The sequence below is a fragment of the Theropithecus gelada genome, unplaced genomic scaffold, assembly GCF_003255815.1.
Source record: "Theropithecus gelada isolate Dixy unplaced genomic scaffold, Tgel_1.0 HiC_scaffold_15884, whole genome shotgun sequence".
NCBI lineage: Eukaryota > Metazoa > Chordata > Mammalia > Primates > Cercopithecidae > Theropithecus > Theropithecus gelada.
The window spans coordinates 2624408-2649867 of record NW_020257641.1 but is presented as its reverse complement, the minus strand read 5'-3'; the positions used below and the strand labels follow the sequence as shown (position 1 = coordinate 2649867).

Sequence of the window (25460 nt, the reverse complement as noted above, 5' to 3'; positions counted from 1 at the left end):
AGGTCAGTTGGAGCTAATGATCAGAGCACTGACATATGGCTTCTCCATATGGTGAGAACATCTCACAGCATGACAGCTGAAGTCTAAAATGTACTGTCCCCAAGAGTGTGTGTTCTAAGGAGACCCAATTGGAAGCTGCAAGGCTTCTTATGACTGGGAGCCACAAAGGGTAACTTTACTGTCAGGGCTAAAAGTGAGTCACTTAGAAGCCAGCCAAGATTCAAGGGGTGAGGGACTTTACAATGGTGTAAGTATCAAGTGTATGTGTAGGGGGCCATCTATTGATACTAGCTACCATAAATGAAATATTATACAGCAATGAGGAAAAAATACTTAGGTTGAACTATATATATGAAATTGCTTATAATTACAACTTATAAAAACACCATCTCACATAGTTTAACTCAGTAACATTCAAAAACAAAAACAAAACTAGACTGTAATGACAGACCTCAGAATGGTGACTACTTTAGGCAAGAGACAAATAACAACAGTAAGGAAGCATAACGAATGTATCTGAAGTACTGGTAACATTCTATTATCTTGATCCAGTGATAGTTTCACAGGTGATTTCGCCTTATAAATTCTTGTCTTACATTTAAGATTTGTTCCTTATTGTATATATGCTATACTTCTTTTTTTTTTTTTTTTTTTTTTTTTTTGAGACGGAGTCTCGCGCTGTGTCACCCAGGCTGGAGTGCAGTGGCGCGATCTCGGCTCACTGCAAGCTCCGCCTCCCAGGTTCACGCCATTCTCCTGCCTCAGCCTCCGAGTAGCTGGGACTACAGGCGCCCGCCACCACGCCCGGCTAGTTTTTTGTATTTTTAGTAGAGACGGGGTTTCACCATGTTAGCCAGGATGGTCTCGATCTCCTGACCTCGTGATCCACCCGCCTCGGCCTCCCAAAGTGCTGGGATTACAGGCTTGAGCCACCGCGCCCGGCTATATGCTATACTTCTAATAAAAAGTTATTTCTGGTCCATATGCACTGCCAAAATCCTCAATAAAATACTACTTCACATTCATTCAGACTGGGAAGAAGTTTATGTTTGACCAAGGAAAATTAGCAAGTAAACAGCCCAATGGGGACTCTCATGTAATGCTGATGCACACAAAACTTGCAAATTTTACTTTGTATTTTAAATGCTCCCTACTTCAAAATTAGTACTTTGAAACATTCTACTTTCCCTCTTTGCCTTCCTTTAAAGGCTAAACCCAAATAGATTTCCCCACCACAGGGTGGTTTGTTGATGCAGTTATACCTTTTTATCCACTGTGTGATTAATATCTTCAAGCAACCCTTATCAAGTATTCTCACAATGCACACTATCAACTTAGGAAGCAAATGTGTATGTATAGGGGTACGGCTACAGACCAAACAAAATCACTCGACTCAACTTTCTGAAGAAGAAACGCCTAGGTTAGATCAAAACTGCAGCTAAAAAACTATTTTATTTTATTTTTAGAGATAGGGTCTCACTCTGTTGTCCAGGTTGGAGTACAGGGATACAATCACAGTTCACTGTAACCTCAAACTCCTGGCCCAAGCAATCCTTCTGCCTCAGCCTCCCAAGCAGTTAGGACTACAGGTGCATGCCACCATGCCTGGTGAATTTTATTTTTTATTTTTGTAGAGAAGGGGTCTTGCTATGTTGCCCTAACTAGTCTTAAACTCCTGGCCTCAAGCAATCCTTCTGTCTCGGACTCCCAAAGCACTGGGATTACAAGTGTGAGCAACCACACTCACCTAAGATTATTTAAAAAATTAATTTACTCATCAAAACTATTTTATTATCAACCTTGCAGCACAGTTTTTCAACTTTGACACTGTTAATATTTTGTATTAGGATCATTCTCTATTGCAGGGGCTAGAGGAGGGATTGTACTGTGTATTATAAAGAAGTTTAGCAGCATCCTTGGCTTCTAGCCACTAGAGGCCAGTAGCACCCACCATCCAACTGTGACAACCAAAAATGTCTACAGACATTGCCAAATGTCCCCTGGGGACTGGGTTGGGGAGGTGCAAAGTCTGCCCCATTTAGGAATCATTGCTTTAGAGTTTACAGTTCCTTTAGAGTTTATAGTTTCCGGTAAGGGCTCAAAAGCTCTTGCTAAACACTATCCTTGTACAGATTATTTTCTCATTCAGCTGTAGAAAAACACTAAACAGAAAATCCTACTCCATAAGGAGAAAAATAAGTATAGTGCAGCTAGGTTTTAACATGGATTTTGATTCTGTCCCACTTGATATATGCGATGAACAAACAGGAAAATGTGTTCTATAAATACATGGCTAATTATAGAATGTTAATGAGGCCAAGGCAGTCTCCATCTCTCCCAACTGTGTTTCTCTGTAAGGGCAGAGAATATGTGCATCAGAACTATCTTGTGTACTTATTTAATATATACACACCTGGGTCCCAACACAGACCTATAAAATTGAGGTGGAAAAGCAGCAATCTGAACTTCTAATAAACCTTTGTTAATAACTTACTATTATATTCTTATGTTCAACAAAAGGTAAGAAAAACAGTACCACAGACTATTTATCTTTAGTCTTTCATGACCATAACTTTTAATTTTTAAATCTGTATCACTGTTCACAATGAGATATACAGATGAAACAGAAGACCATCCAATTTATAGCAGATATTGTGGGAAATAAAAACACCAGTTTGAAGGGTCAAAGGACTTGGACTGGCAGAGCGCGGTGGCTCACACCTGTAATCCAAGCACTTTGGGAGGCCAAGGTGGGTGGATTTCTTGAGGTCAGGAGTTCGAGACCCACCTGCCCAACATGGTGAAACCCTGTCTCTACTAAAAATACAAAAATTAGCCAGGTGTGGTGGCGGGCATCTGTAATCCTACCTACTCGGGAGGCTAAGGCAGGAGAACAGCTTGAACCTAGGAGGTGAAGGTTGCAGTGAGCCGAGATGACACCAGTGCACTCCAGCCTGGGCTACAGAGCAAGACTCCATCTCAAAAAAAAAAAAAAGGCCTGGATTCTGGTCTTGGCTCTACTACTTAGCATGTGGCTATGGGCAAGCCACAAAATCCTGGATTTGATTTCTCTGTCTGTAAAAAAGAGATAACTGCCCCACCACATTGTTACTGACAAGAATAAAACAAATGTGAAAAGTGAATACTCTGTGGAAATAATAAACAAACATTATTATTACTTGATAGATACTAATACAAACCTATGACTAAACTTAAGGCCATATCCCAGTAAAATTATGGTAATATTAATCTGGATATATAAAAAAAGCTGTTTCTACAGAAACATACTCTAAATATTATTCAAAACTATTAAAACTAAAGCATATCTCGGTTAAGCAAGTTGACAGATGGACAACACATTGAAAAACCAGATAATTTCCACAAGTTGAGAAGCTGGGAGAAGTTATTCAGTTTATAGAAATAAGTATGTGTGTAGGAAAGATCCTATACAACTACCAAAGAAAAACTTGCTTTGTTTTAATATGGCTTAAAAATGCTTATATTTGGCCAAGCACAGTGGCTCACACCTCTAATCCCAGCACTTTGGAAGGCCAAGGCCGGCCGACCACTTGAGGTCAGGAAATCGAGACCAGCCTGGCCAACACGGTGAAACCCTGTCTCTACTAAAAATGCAAAAATTAGCCAGGCGTGGTGGCACGTGCCTATAATCCCAGCTACTGAGGAGGCTGAGGCAGGAGAACTGCTCGAACCTGGGAGGCAGAGGTTGCAGTGAGCCGAGATTGCACCACTGCACTCCAGCCTGGGAGACATAGCGAGACTCCATCTCAAAGAAAAAAATGTTTATATTCAACTCCTTACATACTAATAAAAGAGTCATGTCACCAAAAAGAAAATCACAGTCCCAAATGGGTATCTAACAACAGAGCTCCAAAATACGAAAGATAAAAATGATATATAACTGAACGAAATAGATAAAGGCACAATTATACTTGAAGACTTCAATGCTACTCTCTCGACAATTGATAGAACAAAGTTAAAAGAAAAGCAGCAAGGACAGAAAAACACTACTGTGTGCCTGTAATCCCTGCTACTTGGGAGCCTGAGGTGGGAGGCCTGCTTAAGCCCAGGAGTTGGAGACCGACCCGGGCAACACAGAATGTCTCAATTTTTTTTAAACATAAAAATAAAAACACAACCAACCAACTTAACCTAACTGATATTTCTAGCCCCTTTCCACCACACCCCCCCACAAAAAGAGTAGAATAGACATCCTTTTAAAGTGCACATGGAATATTCACCAATATATGTCATATTCCTGGCCCTTAAAATAAACCTTATCAAATTTAAAAGAATTGAAATCATACAAAGTATGTTCTCTAGCCATAATAGAATTAAAATAGAAATCATTAAGCATTAAGATATATGGAAAATTCTCAACTACTTGAAAACTAAACAACATACTATAAATAATGCATGGGGCAAATAGGAAGTCTAGAGGGAATTTGGACAATATTCTGAACTAAATGAATATGAAAAGACAATATATCAAAAAAGATATAGTTACACCATGTTGTCTTTCCACAGAGTCTCCACATGGTGGCCTCAGGGGAGCCAGACTTACAGGGCAGCTGAAAGTTCTTCAAGAGTCTGCCATAAAATAACAGCAGAAGCTGAAGGGTCTTTTCTAAGCTAGTGAGGGAAGTCATGCAACATCTCTTTCAACAGATTCTACTGGAAGAAAATGGCACTCACAAAGGCTCACTAAGGTTCAAGTAAAGGGAATACAGCCTCTCTCTCTCTCAGTAAGAAATATTTCAAAGATTTTAAAACTATCACTGAAATATTTAGCAGACAAGGAGTTTGAGTTGTGGAAAGATATCCAGACTAGAGATAACAGATACCACAATCTTCAGCAACCAGGAAATAACTGAAAGTGAAAAGATACAAAAGACAATACTAAATCCTCAAGGAATACTGATATGTAAGAAACAGATGAAGTATATCCAGAATGTGATCACACAGAAGAGAGCTTTCCTTGAAACAAGGAGCAGTAACAATTTTTAAAGCTCCTAGAGGTCAAACAAAATGAGCCTTGATAAACTGATGAATTTCTTAACTAGATAATCACTGAGGAAGCAGTTACAGTAAAAGAATAAAGGTTGAGATAAGATTGCAATATTTAGGTGCTTGAATACAAACTGGTTAAGGTGACTCTTGTTATAGTCCCCCAAAACACATGTAAAATAGAAATGTGGGGAGAGGCAAACTTCAAAAATAAAAACTTGATTTTAATTAAAATACAACCACCATCCAGTTTTTATTCTTCTAAAGGAAAAATAATTTATAACTTACTGTTCAAAAAGGCTTAAACCTACGATTAAATATGATGGAATGAAAATGTGTTTACCTTTCACTCATTCCTGAAAGACCATTAATTTGAAGGGGAAAAAAAGAAGGAATGTACTAAAAACCACAAGAACAACAAAAGGAGAGACGATATCGGCTAAAGAGATACTGACATACAGGCCGGGCGCAGTGGCTCACACCTGTGATCCCAGCACTTCGGGAGGCTGAGGCAGGTGGATCACAAGATCAGGAGATCGAGACCAACCTGGCCAATATAGTGAAACCCCGTCTCTACTAAAAATATAAAAATTAGCTGGGCATTGTGGCACATGCCTGTAGTCCCAGCTACTTGGGAGGCTGAGGCAGGAGAATCGCTTGAACCCGGGAGGCGGAGGTTGCAGTGAGCTGAGATCACGCCACTGCACTCCAGCCTGGGCGACAGAACAAGACTCCACCTCCAAAAAAAACCAAAAAAAAAACAACAAAAAAAAGAGAGATACTAATACACTTTGGAAGACAGAAAGCATGTGGAAGAGACAGCAGAACTAAACACCAAATACCTGCAGAGAGAGATTCCAACAGGAAGCAAATCAAATACACAGAAAGGCTCAAACATTGCAGGATAAGTGTGAGAAACAGCAAGATAAGGCATGAGGCTAAAAATGGGAAAGGAAGGTTGAAAATTCATGTAGGGAATAGTTGTGTCCCTCAGTTCTTAATCCCATACCTCCCCTGAAATATTCTAAGACAAACTGAAGTGGCTTCAAATCTAGGGACGTCAGGCATAGTGGAAAGCAAAAGAGTGTCATATTGCAAGCCGGTGGATTTCATGCACGATCTACATGAAATTTAAGCAAAAAGAAATGTGAAAAGGAAAACATGTTTTAAATGTCTACAAACAATATGTCATACATAAACAATCAGGAATTGGAATAGTATCACACTCCTCATCAGCAATATTAATAGAAGGCAATATTTTCAAAACTCTGAGAAATTATTTCCAATTTGAAATTCTCTACCCAAACTATCAATTAAGTCTAGGGTAAAACTTAGACATTTTCAAAAATGAAGGATATAAAGAACTAGCACACATCCCACACAAGATATTCTTGATGAAGAAAAATGAAAGTCATCTCACAGTGACTCAAAATAAGTGATGTCAAAAAATATAGTGAATCCAAAGTTGTAAATTAACCTAGTGCTAAAATTAAGTTCCTATTAATGTATCAGTGCCTATCAACATCCAAATTTTACATGAAAAAAAATAAATAATTGCAAAAGAAAGCCAAAACTACGAGCTCTGAAGTTTATCATAAACAAATCAAATGAATCATCAAAAGGAAATGTCTGCACATTCAAAAAAAATGTGTGATAATACTAATTCCTCACATAGTACAGCTGTCACTTTTCTTTATGGAAACCAAACTGATACATTAAAAAATTATAGAGGCTGGGAGCGGTAGCTCACGCCTGTAATCTCAGCACTTTAGGAGGCTCCGTTGGGCAGATCACGAGGTCAAGAGATCAAAACTATCCTGGCCAACACGGTGAAACCCTGTCCCTAGTAAAAATACAAAAATTAGCTGGGCGTGGTGGCGGGCGCCTGTAGTCCCAGCCACTTGGGAGGCTGAGGCAGGAGAATTGCTTGAACCCGGGAGGCAGAGGTTGCATTGAGCCGAGATCGCACACGTGTGTGTGTGTAAAGCTGTGTATATATATGTAAAGTATACATATACATATGCAAGTCCAGCTTTGTTTTATTTTAAATATTTGGAAGCATAATTATTAAGTCTAATTATTGAAAAGAATGTTAAATAAGGACAAAGACTCAAATAAATGGATATTAACTTTATTATGAAACCAAATTCCTGATATACAGATATTGAACTATCCAATTTGAGTTAGGAATAAACATTATGAATGGTGGGTTCAAAGATAAGACGCAACTTCTTCTCTAGAGTATTATGATCAGCAGAGCACATCCATCAACATCAACACCAACACCAGCATCTGGGCAAAGAGCCAGACTGGGCATCAGGGCTTCCTTGGGGGATTCTTGAATCCACATGGGAATCAGGACAGACAATTAACCTGGGGAAGCAGTGAGGTGGCAGAGTGAGTCATGTAGCTTCCTTATGTGATAACTATAACTCTTTCTATGCTCACCAACTCCATTCCAATGAATACCAAAAGCTTCTTTTTGCAAGTACTAGCAAGAAAACAGAGCTATGTCATACACCCTTTCCCAAAGAACAGATCACATCTATCTCAGATGGGCATGCCATTAAATAAAATTCAGGAGAGATATCCAAAGCACTATGATGGTAAAAATATTTAAATGATTAATCCCTTCAAGAATATGAAATAAGTCAAAAGGCAGCACATTTAAGAGCCAAGTAGGCCAGGCACCATGGCTCATGCCTGTAATTCCAGCAGTGTGGGAGGTTGAGGTGGGAGGATCACTTGAAGCCAGGAGTTCGAGACCAGCCTGAACAGCACAGTGAGACTTTGTCTCTAAAACATTTTTTAAATTAGCTGGTCATGGTGGCGCATGGCCGTAGTCCCAGCAACTTGGAAAGCTGAGGTGGGAGGATTCCCTTGAGCCCAGGAGTTCAAGGCTGCATTAAACTATGATGGTACTACCACATTTCATCCTGGAAGATAGAGCAAGACACTGTCTCTAAACAAAACAAAACAAAAAACAACAGTCAAGTATTTCTTACACACTGTGAATACATTAGAGAAAAAATGGGTATAGGTTAAAATATTTATGAAATAGTTTTAAGATGCTAGATATGTAAACAACAAACAAAAAAAGTTAAATAATTAAGCATTAATAAGCCAAGGAAAGAAGTTCCTCTGACAACGGTTATGCCCAGATCAACTCGTGTGAAGGTGAATCTCAAATGTGGCAGATGAAATCTTCTAAAACATCAAATCCATTAGCCCAGCTGTTTAGGGTTCCATCTTTGGAAAGCAAGGGCCATTTCGATTTTATAAGATGCATATATTTACTATTATTAACTGAGATCTAAGTCCTATTTGGCTCAACTATCTGGGTCAAGCAAACAATGAATCAGAAAATACAGCAAGTAACATGTTAAATGTTTCAAATCAAAATTCACTGATTACATAATGAGATACATTTTCATATTTTAAAATAATGAGGATTTGGGGTTCTAATCATAAAGAGTAGCTGGTATTGGAATACTCTCCTGTTATAAACATCTATAAAAACCAGACCAAATATAGACCAAATAAAACATGTATGTAACATTTACAAGCAACAGATACCAACCAACACAGGGCTATGATCCTTGGGAGAAAAGGGCAGATGAATCAAGTCTCACACTGGCTTTCTCCTTGGGGGCACTTGCCAAAACGTACGGTGGAGAAACAAAGCCCAAGCTGACAGTGGCAGTCTTGCTAGGATAAGAAAACTAAAATTAATGTTTGGGGTTGCTAAGATGCCAGGGTTTTGGGGATAGGTTATTAGAACGGAGAAAGTCAAAGGAAAAAAGCTATAAAAATACACATGAAATTCCCCTATGGTCCTTATTTGCTTCATAGGATGTGCATACACAGGGTTAGAATCTCTAGGAGAAAATAGCTGTTAACTAAACAGAGATTTCAGAGGTTGTGCAGTTCTGAGAAGATGTGGTCCAGGCTCAGAGGAGAGATATCTTGATGAACACCTTGGTCACTCAGTTGAGACCCTAGACAAACTGTGTCCTAGGAGTAAGAACAAAGGTGAAACAGACCTACCTTAAAAAGCTTAAAACTAACCTCCATAAGATCAAAGTGATCTGCTGGCTATTTAACTGCCTGCCATAAAATAATTCACTACTATTTAGAGGGATATAATAATCCAGAGCTCCAACAAATAGGGGTCCAAACCTTTCCTATAAAGGGCCAGAAAGTAAATACTTTTAGGCTTTTAGGACACATAGTCTCTGTTGTACATTCTCTTTGAAAACAAACAGAGGCTGGGTATGGTGGCTCATAGCTGTAATCTCAGCGCTCTGGGAAACCGAGGTGGGAGGATTGCTTGAGGCCAGGAGTTCAAGACCAGCCTGGGCAACATCACAAAAACAGTAACCTTTAAAAATGTAAAAAGCCATTCTTAGCTATAGGCCATGCAATAACAGCCATGAGGTTGGATTTGGCCCATGGCCATAGTATGCTGTCCATTACTCTACCTTTCACTCAATGTTCAATATACAACAACAAGTTAGCAGATGTGTAAAGCAGGGGAAAGTGACTGACAATCAAGAGACAAAGCAGTCAATAAAAACAGACTTAGGGGTGATGTAAATATATGTGTAGACAAGGAGGCTCTTGCTTATCGCTCCTATTCAACATAGTATTGGAAGTTCTGATCAGGGCAATCAGGCAAGGGAAAGAAAAAAAATGGTATCCAAACAGGAAGAGAGGAAGTCAACTATCCCTGTTTGTAGATGACATGATCCTATATCTAGAAAACTCCATAGTCTCAGCCCAAAAGCTTCTTAAGCTGATAAACAATTTCAGTAAAGTCTCAGGAAACAAAATCAGTGTGCAAAAATCACAAGCATTCCTATACACCAACAAGAGTCAAGCCAAGAGCCAAATCAGGAATGAACTCCCATTCACAACTGCCACAAAAAGAATAAAATGTCTAGGAACACAACTAGGGAAGTTAAAGATCTCTACGAGGAGAACTACAAACAACTGGTCAAAGACATCAGAGAGGACACTAACAAATGGAAAAACATTCCATGCTCATGGATAGGAAGACTCAACATCGTTAAAATGGTCATACTACCCAAAGCAATTTATAGATTCAATGCTATTTCTATTAAACTATCATTGACATTCTTCAAAGAACTAGAGAAAACTATTTTAAAATTCATATGAAGCCAAAGAAGAAACTAAATAGTCAAGGCAATCCTAAGCAAAAAGAACAAATCTGGAGGCATCACACTACCTGACTTCAAACTATACTACAGGGCTACAGTAACCAAAAACAGTATGATACTAGCACAAAAACAGACATATAAACCAATGGAACAGAACAGAAAGCCCAGAAATAATGCCACACACCTATAACTATTGAGAAGAGCAACCCCAAGACACGTAATCGTCAGATTCACCAAGGTTGAAACGAAGAAAAATATGTTAAGGGCAGCCAGAGAGAAAGGTCAGGCACATGTATCCCAGAAATTAAAGTATTAAAAAGAAAAAGAAAAAAAAAAAAAAAAGACCCAAGAACTATATATGCCTGATGAAACCACAACACGATGAAATAATAAAAGAAGAAATATGGTCACCTTAATTGTGCTCAACTATAAACTTGATTGATAAAAGAATTTTCTAGTGTTTCATATGATTACAGCCTAGGAAAAAAAGGATTTCAAAATAGATAAAAGCTTTAAAAATCTATCATACACTATAAAGTTGGACTTTTCATATACTATAAAAGATGGCAAAATTATCATGTCTTTTTGTACTAAAGAAAACAAACTCCATTTTAACATCTGATTTTATTTTTAAAAGTTTGGTATTTAATAAATTCTCCTTCAAGGTAGGCATTGTTGACAATCAACTTGAGAGATGTCAAGGTTAAAAATGAGGAAGGCTGAACATAAACATTTGCTCAAGGCACACTAAAATAACAGTGTAGGTATAGTTAGTAATGAAAGAAAAGACTACACTAAGAAAATTTTGGAAAATGAAAAGCAACTTAAGTGGTCACCTTAACTTAAGTGACAGAAAAAAAGCTAAACGAAAGCTAACAGTGTGAGAAAGGCCTAGGAGCAAGTTCTTTACCCCACAAACTCTAGAAATAGGGGTACAAATTATCTTTTAAAAAGAGAAGGCAGGTGTCAGGACTGAAAAAATGTTGTTTGAGAGTCTATATAAGCAACAGCCCCTACGTGACTTCTCTCACTTCCCCTCCCCTTCAGCCAATCACCATGAGAACTGGAGATTTACTCTCTGAAGAAAATGAACCAGGACGACTCTGGAATCAGGAGCATCATGTGTAGCTGATTAATTTGTACTGTACTAATTGTACAGGCAGATTATACTGCCTGTATTGTACAGACAGAGCCTGCAAAATAAGACAGTCTACATAGCGAATAGGGAAGTCCTCTCCAATCCCTTCCTCTCACTCAACTCTAAGAAAACTGGCAGTAGGCTCTACAAACACAAGACCTATAAAACTATATGGCTTTGAAAATTGTGTAAATGAATAAGTCAATTACATGTACATACATACACTTATAAAATAAAACATATATAAATCAAATTTAAAAGACAGATGTGTGAGTGTCACACATACATACACATACACATTTTTTAAAAAGTATGGCACACCTGGATGAATAATTTAAATAACAAACACAAAGAACAAGTAATAAAAATTAAACCCATCTTTCATCATCTCTGACTCCTTAAATATGGTAGCTACCCCTTGAGAAGCAAAGCAGACAGTTCTGGGATGAAATTTCTGGGTATCTATGAAAGTAGGAAGATGGGTACAGTAAGTGATGAGGAAGAGGCAAAATGGACACCTCCACCAGGATGCCATACTGGCAGACTGTATTTTCCCAGTAAGTCCAGAGCAACATTTCTGATCCCACATGATGATACTCCACTTTTTATCAAGATGCAGTCTATTTCCTTTCACTTAACTCTCTGACAACCTTGACAAATAGAACATGGAACAAGTAACATTACATGACTTCCAAGGCCAGATTGGAAAGGCAATATGGCTACAGTCTGGCGCTCTCTCTCTCAAGATGCTCACCCTTAGAAACCAGCCACTTGGCTGGGTGCGGTGGCTCACGCCTGTAATCCCAGCACTTTGGGAGGCCGAGACTGGCGGATCACGAGGTCAGGAGATCCAGACCATCCTGGCTAACACAATGAAACCCCGTCTCTACTAAAATGCAAAAAAATTAGCTGGGCGAGGTGGCGGGCGCCTGTAGTCCCAGCTACTCGGGAGGCTCAGGCAGGAGAATGGCGTGAACCCGGGAGGCGGAGCTTGCAGTGAGCCGAGATCGCGCCACTGCACTCCAGTCTGGGCCACGGAGCGAGACTCCGTCTCAAAAAAAAAAAAAAAAAAAAATCAGCCACTGTGGTCAGGCATGGTGGCTCATGCCAGTAATCCTAGCACTTTGGGAGGTGAAGACAGGCAGATCACTGGAGTTCAAGACCAGTCTGACCAACAAGGAGAAACCCTGTCTCTACTAAAAATACAAAATTAGCCAAGTGTGGTGGCACATGCCTGTAATCCTAGCTACTAGGGAAGCTGAGGCAGGAGACTTGTTCAAACCTGGAAGGCGGAGGTTGTGGTGAGCCGAGATCGCGCCATTGTACTCCAGCCTGGGCAACAACAGCAAAACTACATCTCAAAAAAAAAAAAAAAAAGAAAGAAAGAAAGAAACCAGCCACTGTGCTATGAAGAAGTCCAGGACATAAAGAGGTCATATATAGGTGCCTCAGCCTCAGCTAAGGTTTCAGGTAACAGCCATGTCAGTGAATAAGCCTTCAAATGATTCTAGCCTCCAGTCTTTGAGTCTTCCAGCTGAGGCCTGACACATAATGGAACAAAATTAAGCCTTTTTTGTGTGTCTGTGAATCTCTGACTCACGGAATCCCTGAGGACAATACATGGTTATTTTATGCCACTAAGTTTTAGGGTAATTTCTTATGCAGTCACAGTAACTAAAATAAGCTGGCCCTCCCAGCCCTTCCTTGTTCATCATACAGGCTAATGTTAATCAGCTGCACCAAAGTAAAAGTCAAGTCAAAAATTAGGGGTAAAAATCCTCATAGATTGAAGACATCAATCCATGTAGTACAGACACTATGCATTTTAAAGTATTTAATGCAAACATATTTGGTGAGATGAATTCTCATGCCATGAATTCATTTAGTGACAATGAATGCATGGCACGAGAGGGCCAATACACACCATAGGTTGGCTACAGTAAATAAATGGTTATACCAAAGCCATAGTGAAAATAGGACTTGACACTGAAACAACACAAGCCAACACAAACCCAGTGATAATAGGCTTATCACTCCTATGTCCACAGCAGGGAAAAAGCAAGATCTAGTGAAGTTATATCAACTCCTTCATTACAAAAATTTCCCTCAGAAAATACAGGAACAGCTTTGATGAGATAATTGCCAGATGAAAAAAAGCAGGCTTTGGCAACATGAATATTTTACCTGTGGTGCAAAAATCTTTCATGAAAAGCAATGACTCCAATGGTTGACTTTATAAATCATTGCTTGGTAGTCTCCAAAGGAAACTGAGTAGTTCTCCTTCCTGGTGAACAGAGAAATGCTGGTGAACCTGGCAGATGCCCATAAAGGATTTCTGAGACTTAATGGTACTACGTGGACACAAGAAAACAAACACCAGAACTCTCAAACCCCCAATTAGTTTGCAGGCTGCCACATACCACTCCACAGGTTGTAAAGTATATAACTGGAGATTTATTCACATAGATTAAAAGATAAATAATCTATCTAAAAGCACAAAGCAACTCTTCTGGTTTGAATGGCCTGGGTTTAAATGCCCAGAGGAATAAATATACTACACATCCAACAATTTTTTATATACACTGTTCCTCAAGTTTTTTGATGACCTGAGATAATGGTAGAGAAAGTTTCTAGCACCACAGAATGGTAAGCTTACTTACCATTCTAGGTAATATATCCAGGTCTATTGAAACTGCCAGCTAAATATATGTAATATATATTTTTAAAATATAAACATATAAAAGTACATTAAATATATATGTCTTTCTAAAAGAGTAACTAGACAGCACATTGAAAAATACAGCATACTACTGTCAACTAAAGTGCTCAACAGAAAATTATGCTAGCTGGGAAACATACCAAACCTTTTTACAATATTTTGAAATATAGTCAAAACTATAGTTAAAAAGAAAACTAAATATTAATTAAATTTAAGCTAAGACAAAAGTTATTAAGTTTATGCCTTTTCCAAAAAAGAATTCTAACACATGAATAATAGGAAAAAAGGCTTATTTTCTTATATCAACTGTCTAATACATGAGAGTTTCTATTAAATAGAAATTTGTATGAAGTAGAATTCTCTTCTTTTATATTATCTCTTTTTGGCAAACTATATTCCAACTATGTATTAACAGATGATAGAATACAAAAGAAATCAAAAGTTTAGCTTTTTAGAAAAGCACACTAAATCAGTTGGGTATTTTAGATAATGTTGAAGGTATTTTTAATGATAATGATGGAACATTCACTACTCTGCAGCCCCTTTTTCAATGTGAAACAGCTTGGAATTTCAGATAAATTCATAATCTTGCTTATATAGTAGTACACAGAAAATTTTAAGCTTAAACTGGTAAATAAGAAAGATTTTTTTTTATTATTATTATTATGCTTTAAGTTCTAGGGTACATGTGCACAACATGCAGGTTTGATACATAGGTATACATGTACCATGTTGGTTTGCTGCACCCATCAACTCATCATTTACACTGGGTGTTTCTCCTAATGCTGTCTCTCCCACAGTCCCTCACCCCCCGACTGGCCCTGGTGTAAGATTCATATTTTATATTACTTAAAGATTTCGAAGTATAGAAATACCCAAGTAATACAGCAGAAAACACCCTGAAGAATTTGGAAATAACAAAACATCCTGAAGAATAAGAACTCCAGTTTGAATACAGACTGAATATATTATTATTTTCATAAAGTTAAATTTAGGTATGTGGTAATTATGAGATTCTTGGGATGCTAAAGTACTTATTTTCAAAAGGTTCAGGGAAAAAAATCATGAAGAGAGAAGGAAACATAAAGCAAATGTGCAAAATGTTAACACTGGGTCAATCTAGGTAAAGGGTATATGGGTATTCATCATAGTATTATTTCACCTTTTCTATATAAGTTGAAAAGTTTTTAAATAAAAAGGGAGAATACATTTTTTATATGTATCAAGATATGTACAAGAATGTTCACAGCAGTATTATTTGTAAGAGCCCAAAGTGGAAACAAATCCAAATATATACCAACAATAAACTGGACAAGTAAACGGTAAGTAAAAGGATAAGTAAACTACAGTATATTCATACAAAAGGGTACTACAGAGCAATAACAATGAACTAACTACTGTTAACACACCACATGGGTAAAACTTACAAATAACAATGAGCAAATAAAGCTAGACACAAATAGGATGAACAAATATTTGTTAAATAAATATTTCGACGACAGATAAGATCAGGGCTGTCATTTATTTTTGTTCAGGAAAAATTTTACTCACAGGCAGTACAAGTAAAATTACCATAAAAATGTATAAATTATTTAGAACAACAAATTCTTTTCAGGCCCCCTCAAGCACACTTATGAAAATCGCACACATACTATGGATCTGCTTACTAATCATAAGACACACTGTTGGTTTCTCAACAATGTCCAGTGAGCAACACTTTTTAAAAAGACCCAGTTTGAATGAGAGCATGCACCTGATACAATCCTGCACCAGAAAGACTTTTTTACTTGAATAAGACTTTTCAAACTCTACTATAATTTAATAATCCTAGTTTACATATATAACTGAATTCAGACTTACAGCCAGAGATTATTTTTTAAAAGACACAAAATACTTACATTGACTTTGAAAGCTTGTACAGTGTTATCCAGAAGAAGGATGTTGCAAACCACTTCTGTATGCTGTCTGTCTCGGGCCAACTCTGATGCTCGTACATTGTAGGTTCTGCCAGCAGGCAATCGGAAACGTGAGGTCATTACTGTCCACACAAAGTCTAAGTAAAAAAAATAAAATAAAATAAAATAATAACTAAATAAAAGGTTGGTAAAATATATGCTGTAGTTTAAAAGGCAAAGTTATTATATTTTTTTCAATTAAAACTTAGGTGGAAAACAGTTATAAATTTTGAAACACCAGAATAAGAATTGTTGTAGGTATAAGTTAGATATATATAGTTCATCATCAAACTAAAGTTACCACCTGCTTTGAAAAAGAGCTTTTTTTTTTTTTTTAACTGCTCCATCCAGAAGATTTAATGCATAAATTTTTTAAGAAGTCATATTCCAATTCAAAATATGTAAACTCTGGAGTAGCCAAAAGGGGTGGGAGTATTATGCTGCCTTAGGAAGTTGGATATTACTCATTGATGCAAGTATTTTAAAACACTGTAGAATGACAACAGGAGGAAAAATTATTTAACTTTGGCAGGCCCTTCCTTTTTTAAAAAAACTTAAGGTGTTGGGGAAACGTAGAAGTTAAAAAAAAAAAAAAAAACCCCTTCATTTTAACCATCCTCAAAATTCAACCTAATAGTATTGTTGGTATTATTTCTAAGAAAACAAAAGCAAAATAGAAAAGGTGACCAATCTTTGCTCCTGAATTTTTAACCTAAGAGGTAAAAACTAGATGGTCTATAAAACAACAGAAATCACAGTGATATCAGCAATACTAGATGTTTAAAGACAATGAAGCTGTAGCTTCAAAGTTGTGAAAGAATATTCTTTGAAACACTGACTTATATACCTAGAAAATTAACATTAAGGTAGGAGGGAAAAAAAACTCTTAAAACACTCAGGCATTAAAGGATTCAAACTTTAAAACACATAACACTCTGTCTTAAAGACAATTAAGTAAAGGAAACACACTAAACTAGAAGAAAGACTAGTATATGGGATGTTTGAATATGAGTAAGCAATAAGTAATAAGCAGTATGAATAATAAGTAAGCAAAATATAATAAAATAGTATTTCAAATCAGTGGTAATAATTGGAGTTGATCTCTCATAGATTATTCATTTCAAAAGATTAAAGCTCAAAGTAAAAGCCAATGTTATATAAATATAAAAATAGTGTAAGGGAAAAAAGTCTTACTATGTTGACAAGGAGGCGCTTGCCAAGTAAAATTCCAAAATTAAAAGACAGTGATTGGGCTGGGTGAAGTGGCTTATGGCTGTAATCCCAACAATTTGGGAGGTGGGAGGATTGCTTCAGGACAGGAGTTTGAGATCAGCCTGGACAACACAGGGAGGCCCTGTTTCTATAAAAAAGAATGTTTTAAAAATTAGTGGGCCTCTTTCATTTCGTTGAGCAGTGGTTTGCAGTTCTCCTTGAAGAGGTCCTTCACATCCCTTATAAGCTGGATTGCTAGGTATTTTATTCTCTTTGTAGAAATTGTGAATGGGAGTTCACTCATGATTTGGCTCTCTGTTTGTCTGTTATTGGTGTATAGGAATGGTTGTGATTTTTGCACATTGATTTTGTATCCTGAGACTTTGCTGAAGTTGCTTATCAGCTTTAGGAGATTTGGGGCTGAGAAGATGGAGTTTTCTATATATACAATCATGTCATCTGCAAACAGGGACAATTTGACTTCCTCTTTTCCTAACTGAATACCCTTGATTTCTTTCTCTTGCCTGATTACTCTAGCCAGAACTTCCAACACTATGTTGAATAGGAGTGGTGAGAGAGGGCATCCCTGTCTTGTGCCAGTTTTCAAAGGGAATGCTTCCAGTTTTTACCCATTCAGTATGATATTGGCTGTGGGTTTGTCATAAATAGCTCTTATTGTTTTGAGATATGTTCCATCAATACCGAATTTATTGAGAGTTTTTAGCATGAAGCGCTGTTGAATTTTGTCAAAGGCCTTTTCTGCATCTATTGAGATAATCATGTGGTTTTTGTCATTGGTTCTGTTTATGTGATGGATTACGTTTATTGATTTGTGTATGCTGAACCAGCCTTGCATCCCAGGGATGAAGCAAACTTGATCTTGGGGGATAAACTTTTTGATGTGTTCCTGGATTTGGTTTGCCAGTATTTTATTGAGGATTTTTGCATTGATGTTCATCAGGGATACTGGTCTAAAATTCTCTTTTTTTGTTGTGTCTCTGCCAGGCTTTGGTATCAGGATGATGTTGGCCTCATAAAATGAGTTAGGGAAGATTCTCTCTTTTTCTATTGATTGGAATAGTTTCAGAAGGAATGGTACAAGCTCCTCTTTGTAACTCTGGTAGAATGTGGCTATGAATTCGTCTGGTCCTGGACTTTTATTGGTGGGTAGGCTATTAATTATTGCCTCAATTTCAGAGCCTGTTATTCGTCTATTCAGAGATTCAACTTCTTCCTGGTTTAGTCTTGGGAGGGTGTATGTGTCCAGGAATTTATCCATTTCTTCTAGATATTCTAGTTTATTTGCATAGAGGTTTTTATAGTTGATGGTAGTTTGTATTTCTGTGGGATCTGTGATGATATCCCCTTTATAATTTTTTATTGTGTCTATTTGATTCTTCTCTCTTTTCTTCTTTATTAGTCTGGCTAATGGTCTATTTTGTTGATCTTTTCAAAAAACCAGCTCCTGGATTCATTGATTTTTTGAAGGGGTTTTTGCGTCTCTATCTCCTTCAGTTCTGCTCTGATCTTAGTTATTGCTTGCCTTCTGCTAGCTTTTGAATGTGTTTGCTCTTGCTTCTCTAGTTCTTTTCATTGAAATGTTAGGGTGTCGATTTTAGATCTTTCCTGCTTTCTCCTGTGGGCATTTAGTGCTATAAATTTCCCTCTACACACTGCTTTAAATGTGTCCCAGAGATTCTGGTACATTGTGTCTTTGTTCTCATTGGTTTCCAACAACATCTTTATTTCTGCCTTAATTTTGTTATTTATCCAGCAGTCATTCAAGAGCACATTGTTCAGTTTCCATGTAGCTGTGTGGTTTTCTGTGAGTTTCTTAATCCTGAGTTCTAATTTGATTGCATTGTGGTCTGAGAGACAGTTTGTTGTGATTTCTGTTCTTTTACATTTGCTGAGGAATGCTTTACTTCCAACCATGCGGTCAATTTTGGAATAAGTGCAATGTAGTGCTGGAAAGAATGTACATTCTGTTGATTTGGGGTAGAGAGTTCTGTAGATATCTATTAGGTCTACTTGGTGCAGAGCTGAGTTCAAGTCCTAGATATCCTTGTTAATCTTCTGTCTTATTGATTTATCTAATACTGACAGTGAGGTGTTAAAGTCTCCCATTATTATTGTGTGGGAGTTTAAGTCTCTTTGTATGTTTCTAAGGACTTGCTTTATGAATCTGGGTGCTCCTGTATTGGGTGCATATATATTTAGGATAGTTAGCTCTTCTTGCTGAATTGATCCCTTTACCATTATGTAATGGCCTTCTTTGTCTCCTTTGTCTCTTTTGATCTTTGTTGGTTTAAAGTCTGTTTTATCAGAGACTAGGATTGCAACCCCTGCTTTTTTTTTTTGCTTTCCATTTGCTTGTTAGATATTCTCCCAAACCTTTATTTTGAGCCTATGTGTGTCTCTGCATGTGAGATGGGCCTCCTGAATACAGCACACTGATGGTTCTTGACTCTTTATCCAATTTGCCAGTCTGTGTCTTTTAACTGGGGCATTTAGTCCATTTACATTTAAGGTTAATATTGTTATATGTGAATTTGATCCTGTCATTATGATGTTAGCTGGTTATTTTGCCCGTTAGTTGATGCAGTTTCTTCCTAGCATTGATGGTCTTTACAATTTGGCATGTTTTTACAGTGGCTGGTACCAGTTGTTCCTTTCCATGTTTAGTGCTTCCTTCAGGAGCTCTTGTAAGGCAGGCCTGGTGGCCTCTCAGCATTTGCTTGTCTGTAAAGGATTTTATTTCTCCTTCACTTATGAAGCTTAGTTTGGCTGGATATGAAATTCTGGGGATAAAAGAGGACACCACCAAATGGAAGAACATTCCATGCTCATGGATAGGAAGAATCAACATCATGGAAATGGCCATACTGCCCAAGGTAATTTATAGATTTAATGCCCTTCCCATCAAACTACCGATGATTTCCTTCGCAGAACTGGAAAAAACTACTTTAAAGTTCATATGGAACCAAAAAAGAGCCCACATTGCGAAGACAATCCTAAGCAAAAAGAACAAAGCTGGAGGCATTTCGCTGACTTCAAACTATGCTACAAGGCTACAGTAACCAAAACAGCACGGTACTAAAACAGACAAATAGACCAATGGAACAGAACAGAGGCCTCAGAAATAACACCACACATCTACAACCATCTGATCTTTGACAAACCTGAGAAAAACAAGAAATAGCCCCATTTAATTAATGGTGCTGGGAAAACTGGCTAGCCATATGTAGAAAGCTGAAACCCTTCCTTACACCTTATACAAAAATTAACTCAAGATGGATTAAAGACTTAAATGTTAGACCTAAAACCATAAAAACCCTAGAGGAAAACCTGGCAATACCATTCAGGACATAGGCATGGGCAAGGACTTCATGTCTAAAACACCAAAAGCAACGGCAAAAACAAAACAAAACAAAACAAAAAAATAGACAATGAGATCTAATTAAACTAAAGAGCTTTTGCACAGCAAAAGAAACTACCATCAGAGTGAACAGGCAACCTACACAATGGGAGAAAATTTTTGCAATCTACCCATCTGACAAAGGGCTAATATCCAGAACCTACAAAGAACTTAAACAAATTTATAAGAAACAAACAAACAACCCCATCAAAAAGTGGCAAAGGATATGAACAGACACTTCTCAAAAGAAGACATTTATGCAGCCAACAGACACATGAAAAAATGCTCATCATCACTGGTCATCAGAGAAATGCAAATCAAAACCACAATGAGACACCATCTCATGCCAGTTAGAATGGCAATCATTAAAAAGTCAGGAAACAACAGATGCTGGAGAGGATGTGGAGAAATAAGAACACTTTTACACTGCTGGTGGAACTGTAAACTAGTTCAACCACTGTGGAAGACAGTGTGACGATTCCTCAAGGATCTAGAACTAGAAATACCATTTTACCCAATAATCCCATTACTTATAACCCAAAGGATTATAAATCATGTTACTATAAAGACACATACACACGTATGTTTGTTGCAGCACTATTCACACTAGCGAAAACTTGGAACCAACCCAAATGTCCATCAATGATAGACTGGATTAAGAAAATGTGGCACATATACACCATGGAATACTATGCAGCCATGAAAAAGGATGGGTTCATGTCCTTTGCAGGGACATGGATGAAGCTGGAAACCATCATTCTGAGCAAAGCATCACAAGGACAGAAAACCAGACACCACATGTTTTCACTCATAGGTGGGAACTGAACAATGAGAACACTTGGACACAGGATAGGGAACATCACACACGGGGGCCTGTTCGTGGGGTGGAGGGCAGGGGGAGGGATAGCATTAGGAGAAATACCTGATGTAAATGACGAGTTAATAGGTGCAGCAAACCAACACGGCACATGCATACCTATGTAACAAACCTGCACATTGTGCACATGTACCTAGAACTTAAAGTATAATTTAAAAAAAACAAAATTAGCTGGGCATGGCAGCATGCGCCTGTAGTCCTAGCGACTCAGGAGGCTGAGGTAGGAGGATCCCTTGAGCCCAGGAGTTCAAGGTAACAGTGAGTACAGTGGTAACCACTGTATTCCAGTGTCAGAGACAGAGAGAAACCCTGTCTCTAAGAAACTAAAAATGACAGTGATTGGTAGAGTGGGGGTGGGGATGGGGTACATGGCCCAGCTATAATACTGTCTCCCAGAAACTCTCCTCACATATAAAAATACAGGCAGGTGGAAAGTACAAGGATGGAAAGAGATGTATCATGGAAATATTAATCAATAGGAAGAAGAGTACCAATATTAGTATCAGATAAAGTAGACTTGGGAACAAATAAAATTCGTAAGAACAGGTTAGGCATTACATAATGATAAAACGGTCAAGCCACCAAGACATTACCAATCCTAAATGTGGATGTACCAACCAACAGAGCTGCAAAAATATATGAAGCAAAAACTGTCGAACTGAAATAAAAAAAGATAAATCCCACAATTATAGGAGAGTTCAACTCCCCTTTCTCAATAATTGATACAACTAAGTAAATTAGCAAGAATATAAGAGAACTTACCAACCAACTTACCAACCAACAGGATCTAATCATGACTATTTATAGAACACTCTAGCAAAGACAACACAATACTCATTATTTTTAAACGTCCACTGAACATTTCAAGAGAGACCATATCCTGGGCTAAGAAACAAATCTAAATATTTAAAGAACTGAAATTATGCAAAATGTATTCTGAGAACAATGGAATCAAACCAGAATCAACAACAGAAAGATAACAGAAAAATCTCCAAACACGTAGAAACTAAACAAGTCTACTAATCCACTGGACAAAGAGGAAATCTTAAGGAAAAATCAAGATTCACTGACTGAATAAAAATGAAAACACAACATACCAAAATTTGTGAGACAAGATTAAAGCAGTGCTGACAGAAATCTACAGCAATATATGCATAGAACAGAAAACAGGAAATGTCTCAAATCAGTAATCTAACCTCCCTCCTCAAGAACCTAGACAAAGAGCTAAATGAACTCATAGCAAGCAGAAGGAAGGAAATAACAAAGAACAGAAATCAATGAAATTAAAGAAAATAAAAAAGAGAAAATCAACAGGGGAAAAAAGTTAGTTCTTTAAAGGATCAATAAACATAATAAACCTCTAGCAAGGCTAACAAAGAAACAGAAAACACAAATCGCTAACATTAGGAATGAAACAGAGGATACCACACAAACTTTGCAAACATTGAAATGGTAATACTACAAACAACTTATTCATAAATTTGACATAAAAAGAACCAATTCCATGAAAGGCACAAACTGCCAAAATTCAGTCAATATGAAACAGAAAATTTAAACAACCCTATTTTAAAAATTGAATTCATAATTCTAAAACTCACCCAACAGAATATTCAAACACAAAGGGTTTCCTGGGAAAATATGCCTAACATTTAAAGAAAAATTAACACAATTTCTAGATGATCTCTTCCAGAAAACAGAATAGAAAAGGATACTTCTCAAATCATTCTATGTAGCCAATTTTACCCTGATGGAAAAAGCAGACAAAAACATAAAGAAAGAAAACTACAAACTAATATTCCTCATGAATACAGACACAAAAACACTTAATAAAATACAAGAAACCAGAATTCAGCAATATGTAAAAAGAATTACATACCATGTACCAAGCAGGTTTTATTTCAAAGGTGCAAAAAGATTCACCCAATATTTTAACAATTAATCAATATAAACCACCTTATTAACAGACTAAGGGAGAAAAATCACATGACATTTTCAATCAATGCAGAAAAGCATTCGACAAAATTCACCACCCATTCATAATAAAAATTCTTAGAAAACTAGAATTAAAGGGATCTTCTTCAACATAAAAAAGAGCATCTACAAAAAAATCCACAGCTAACATCAAACTTAATGGTTAAAGCCTGAATGCTTTCCCCTATAACCAGGAATAAGGCAAGGAAGGATATCTGCTCTCACCACTCATATGCAACATAATGCTGGAAGTCCTAGCCTATGCTGTGAGGTTAAAAAAAAAGGAAGAGGACTGGGCGCGGTGGCTCACGCCGGTAATCCCAGCACTTCGGGAGGCCAAGACAGGTGGATTACAAGGTCAGGAGATCGAGACCATCCTGGCTAACACGGTGAAACCCCATCTCTCCTAAAAATACAAAAAATTAGCCATGCATGGTGGCAGGCACCTGTAATCCCAGCTACTTGAGAGACTGAGGAAGGAGAATCGCTTGAACCCGGGAGGCAGAGGTTGCAGTGAGCCAAGATTGCGCCACTGCACTCCAGCCTGGATGACAGAATTAGACTCTGTCTCAAAAAAAAAAAAAAAAAAAAAAAGGAAAGAAAGAACAGAAAAAGAAAGAAATAGCATACAGGAATAAATCATTTGCAGATGACATAATGTTTACAAAGAAAATCCCAAGGAATCTACAAAAGCACTCCTAGAACTAATAAGTTCAGCAATGTCACCCAATACATCAACATACAAAACTCAATTTTATTTGTATATGTTAGAAATAAATATGAGGAGTCAAATTTAAAATAGAGTATCATTTGCAACTGCTAAATAAAAAACAAAATACTTAGGTGTAAATCTAACAGAACACATACAGAACTTCTATGCTAAAAACTACAAAATGCTGATGAAAAAAATTAAAGAAAATCTAAATAAATGGAGAGACGTAACTATGTTCATGGATTAGAACACTCAAACTAGTAAACATGTCAATTCTCTCCAAATAGGCATAAAGGTTTAATGTAATGTCTATCAAAATCCCAGTACTTTTTTTGCAGGTAATTTTATTCTAAAATTAATATGGAAGGCCGGGAGCAGTGACTCACACCTGTAATCCCAGAACTTTGGGAGGCCTAGGCAGGCAGATGACTTGAGGCCAGGAGTTCAAGACCAGCCTGGCCAACTTGGGAGAAACCCCATCTCTACTAAAAATACAAAAATTAGCCAGGCGTGGTGATGCACGTTTGTAATCCCAGCTACTGGGGAGGCTAAGGCAGGAGAATCACTTGAACCCAGGAGGCGGAAGCTTCAGTGAACCAAGATCGTGCCACTGCACTCCAGCTTGGGTGACAGATTTAAAAAAAATTAAAAAAGTAATATGGAAAGGCAAAGGAATCATTGTAGCAAAAACAATTTTGAAAAAGACTAAAGTGGGAGTAACTATACTCCCACTCCCAAAGAAGAATAAACTGGGAATCCCTCTCCCAGATTTTATGATTATGTACCTACATTTATCGAGACTGTGTGGTAACGACAGAAGAAGAGACACCGAGATCACTGGAACAAAATAGTTACCACACAAGTATAGCCAACTGATTTTTAACAAAGGTACAATTCAACAGAGAAAGGATGACCTTTTCAACAAACAGTGCTGAACCAGTCAGAAATTCATACATAAAATGAAAACCGAACCTCAACATAAACCTCACACCTTATGCAAAATATTACTCACTGACTCAGTTTTAAATGTAAAACCTAAAACTGTAACTTTTAGAAGAAAAGATACGAGAAAATCTCAGGGACCTAGGTATGGTGAAGTGTTCTTAGATGTGACATCAAAAGCATGATTCATAAAAAAAAAAAAGGACAAATTAGATATGTCATCAAAATTTAAAACTTAGACTGTAAAAAAGATAGTCTGCAAAACATTTATCTAACAATGGACTAGTACTCAGAATATATAATAAAACTCT

General features: G+C 37.3%; 1 protein-coding gene across 2 annotated transcripts in view; it reads right to left on the bottom strand.

Annotated features, from left to right (window-relative positions):
• LOC112617170 (tyrosine-protein phosphatase non-receptor type 4) overlaps positions 1-25460 on the bottom strand; it is a 230589-nt gene that overhangs the window by 162017 nt on the left and 43112 nt on the right. For both annotated transcript variants that reach the window (XM_025373929.1, XM_025373930.1), the window contains one exon: positions 15961-16115. In XM_025373929.1, the coding sequence (XP_025229714.1) occupies positions 15961-16098 (138 nt within the window). In that variant the 5' untranslated portion in view covers positions 16099-16115. The remainder of the gene's footprint in view (positions 1-15960; positions 16116-25460) is intronic.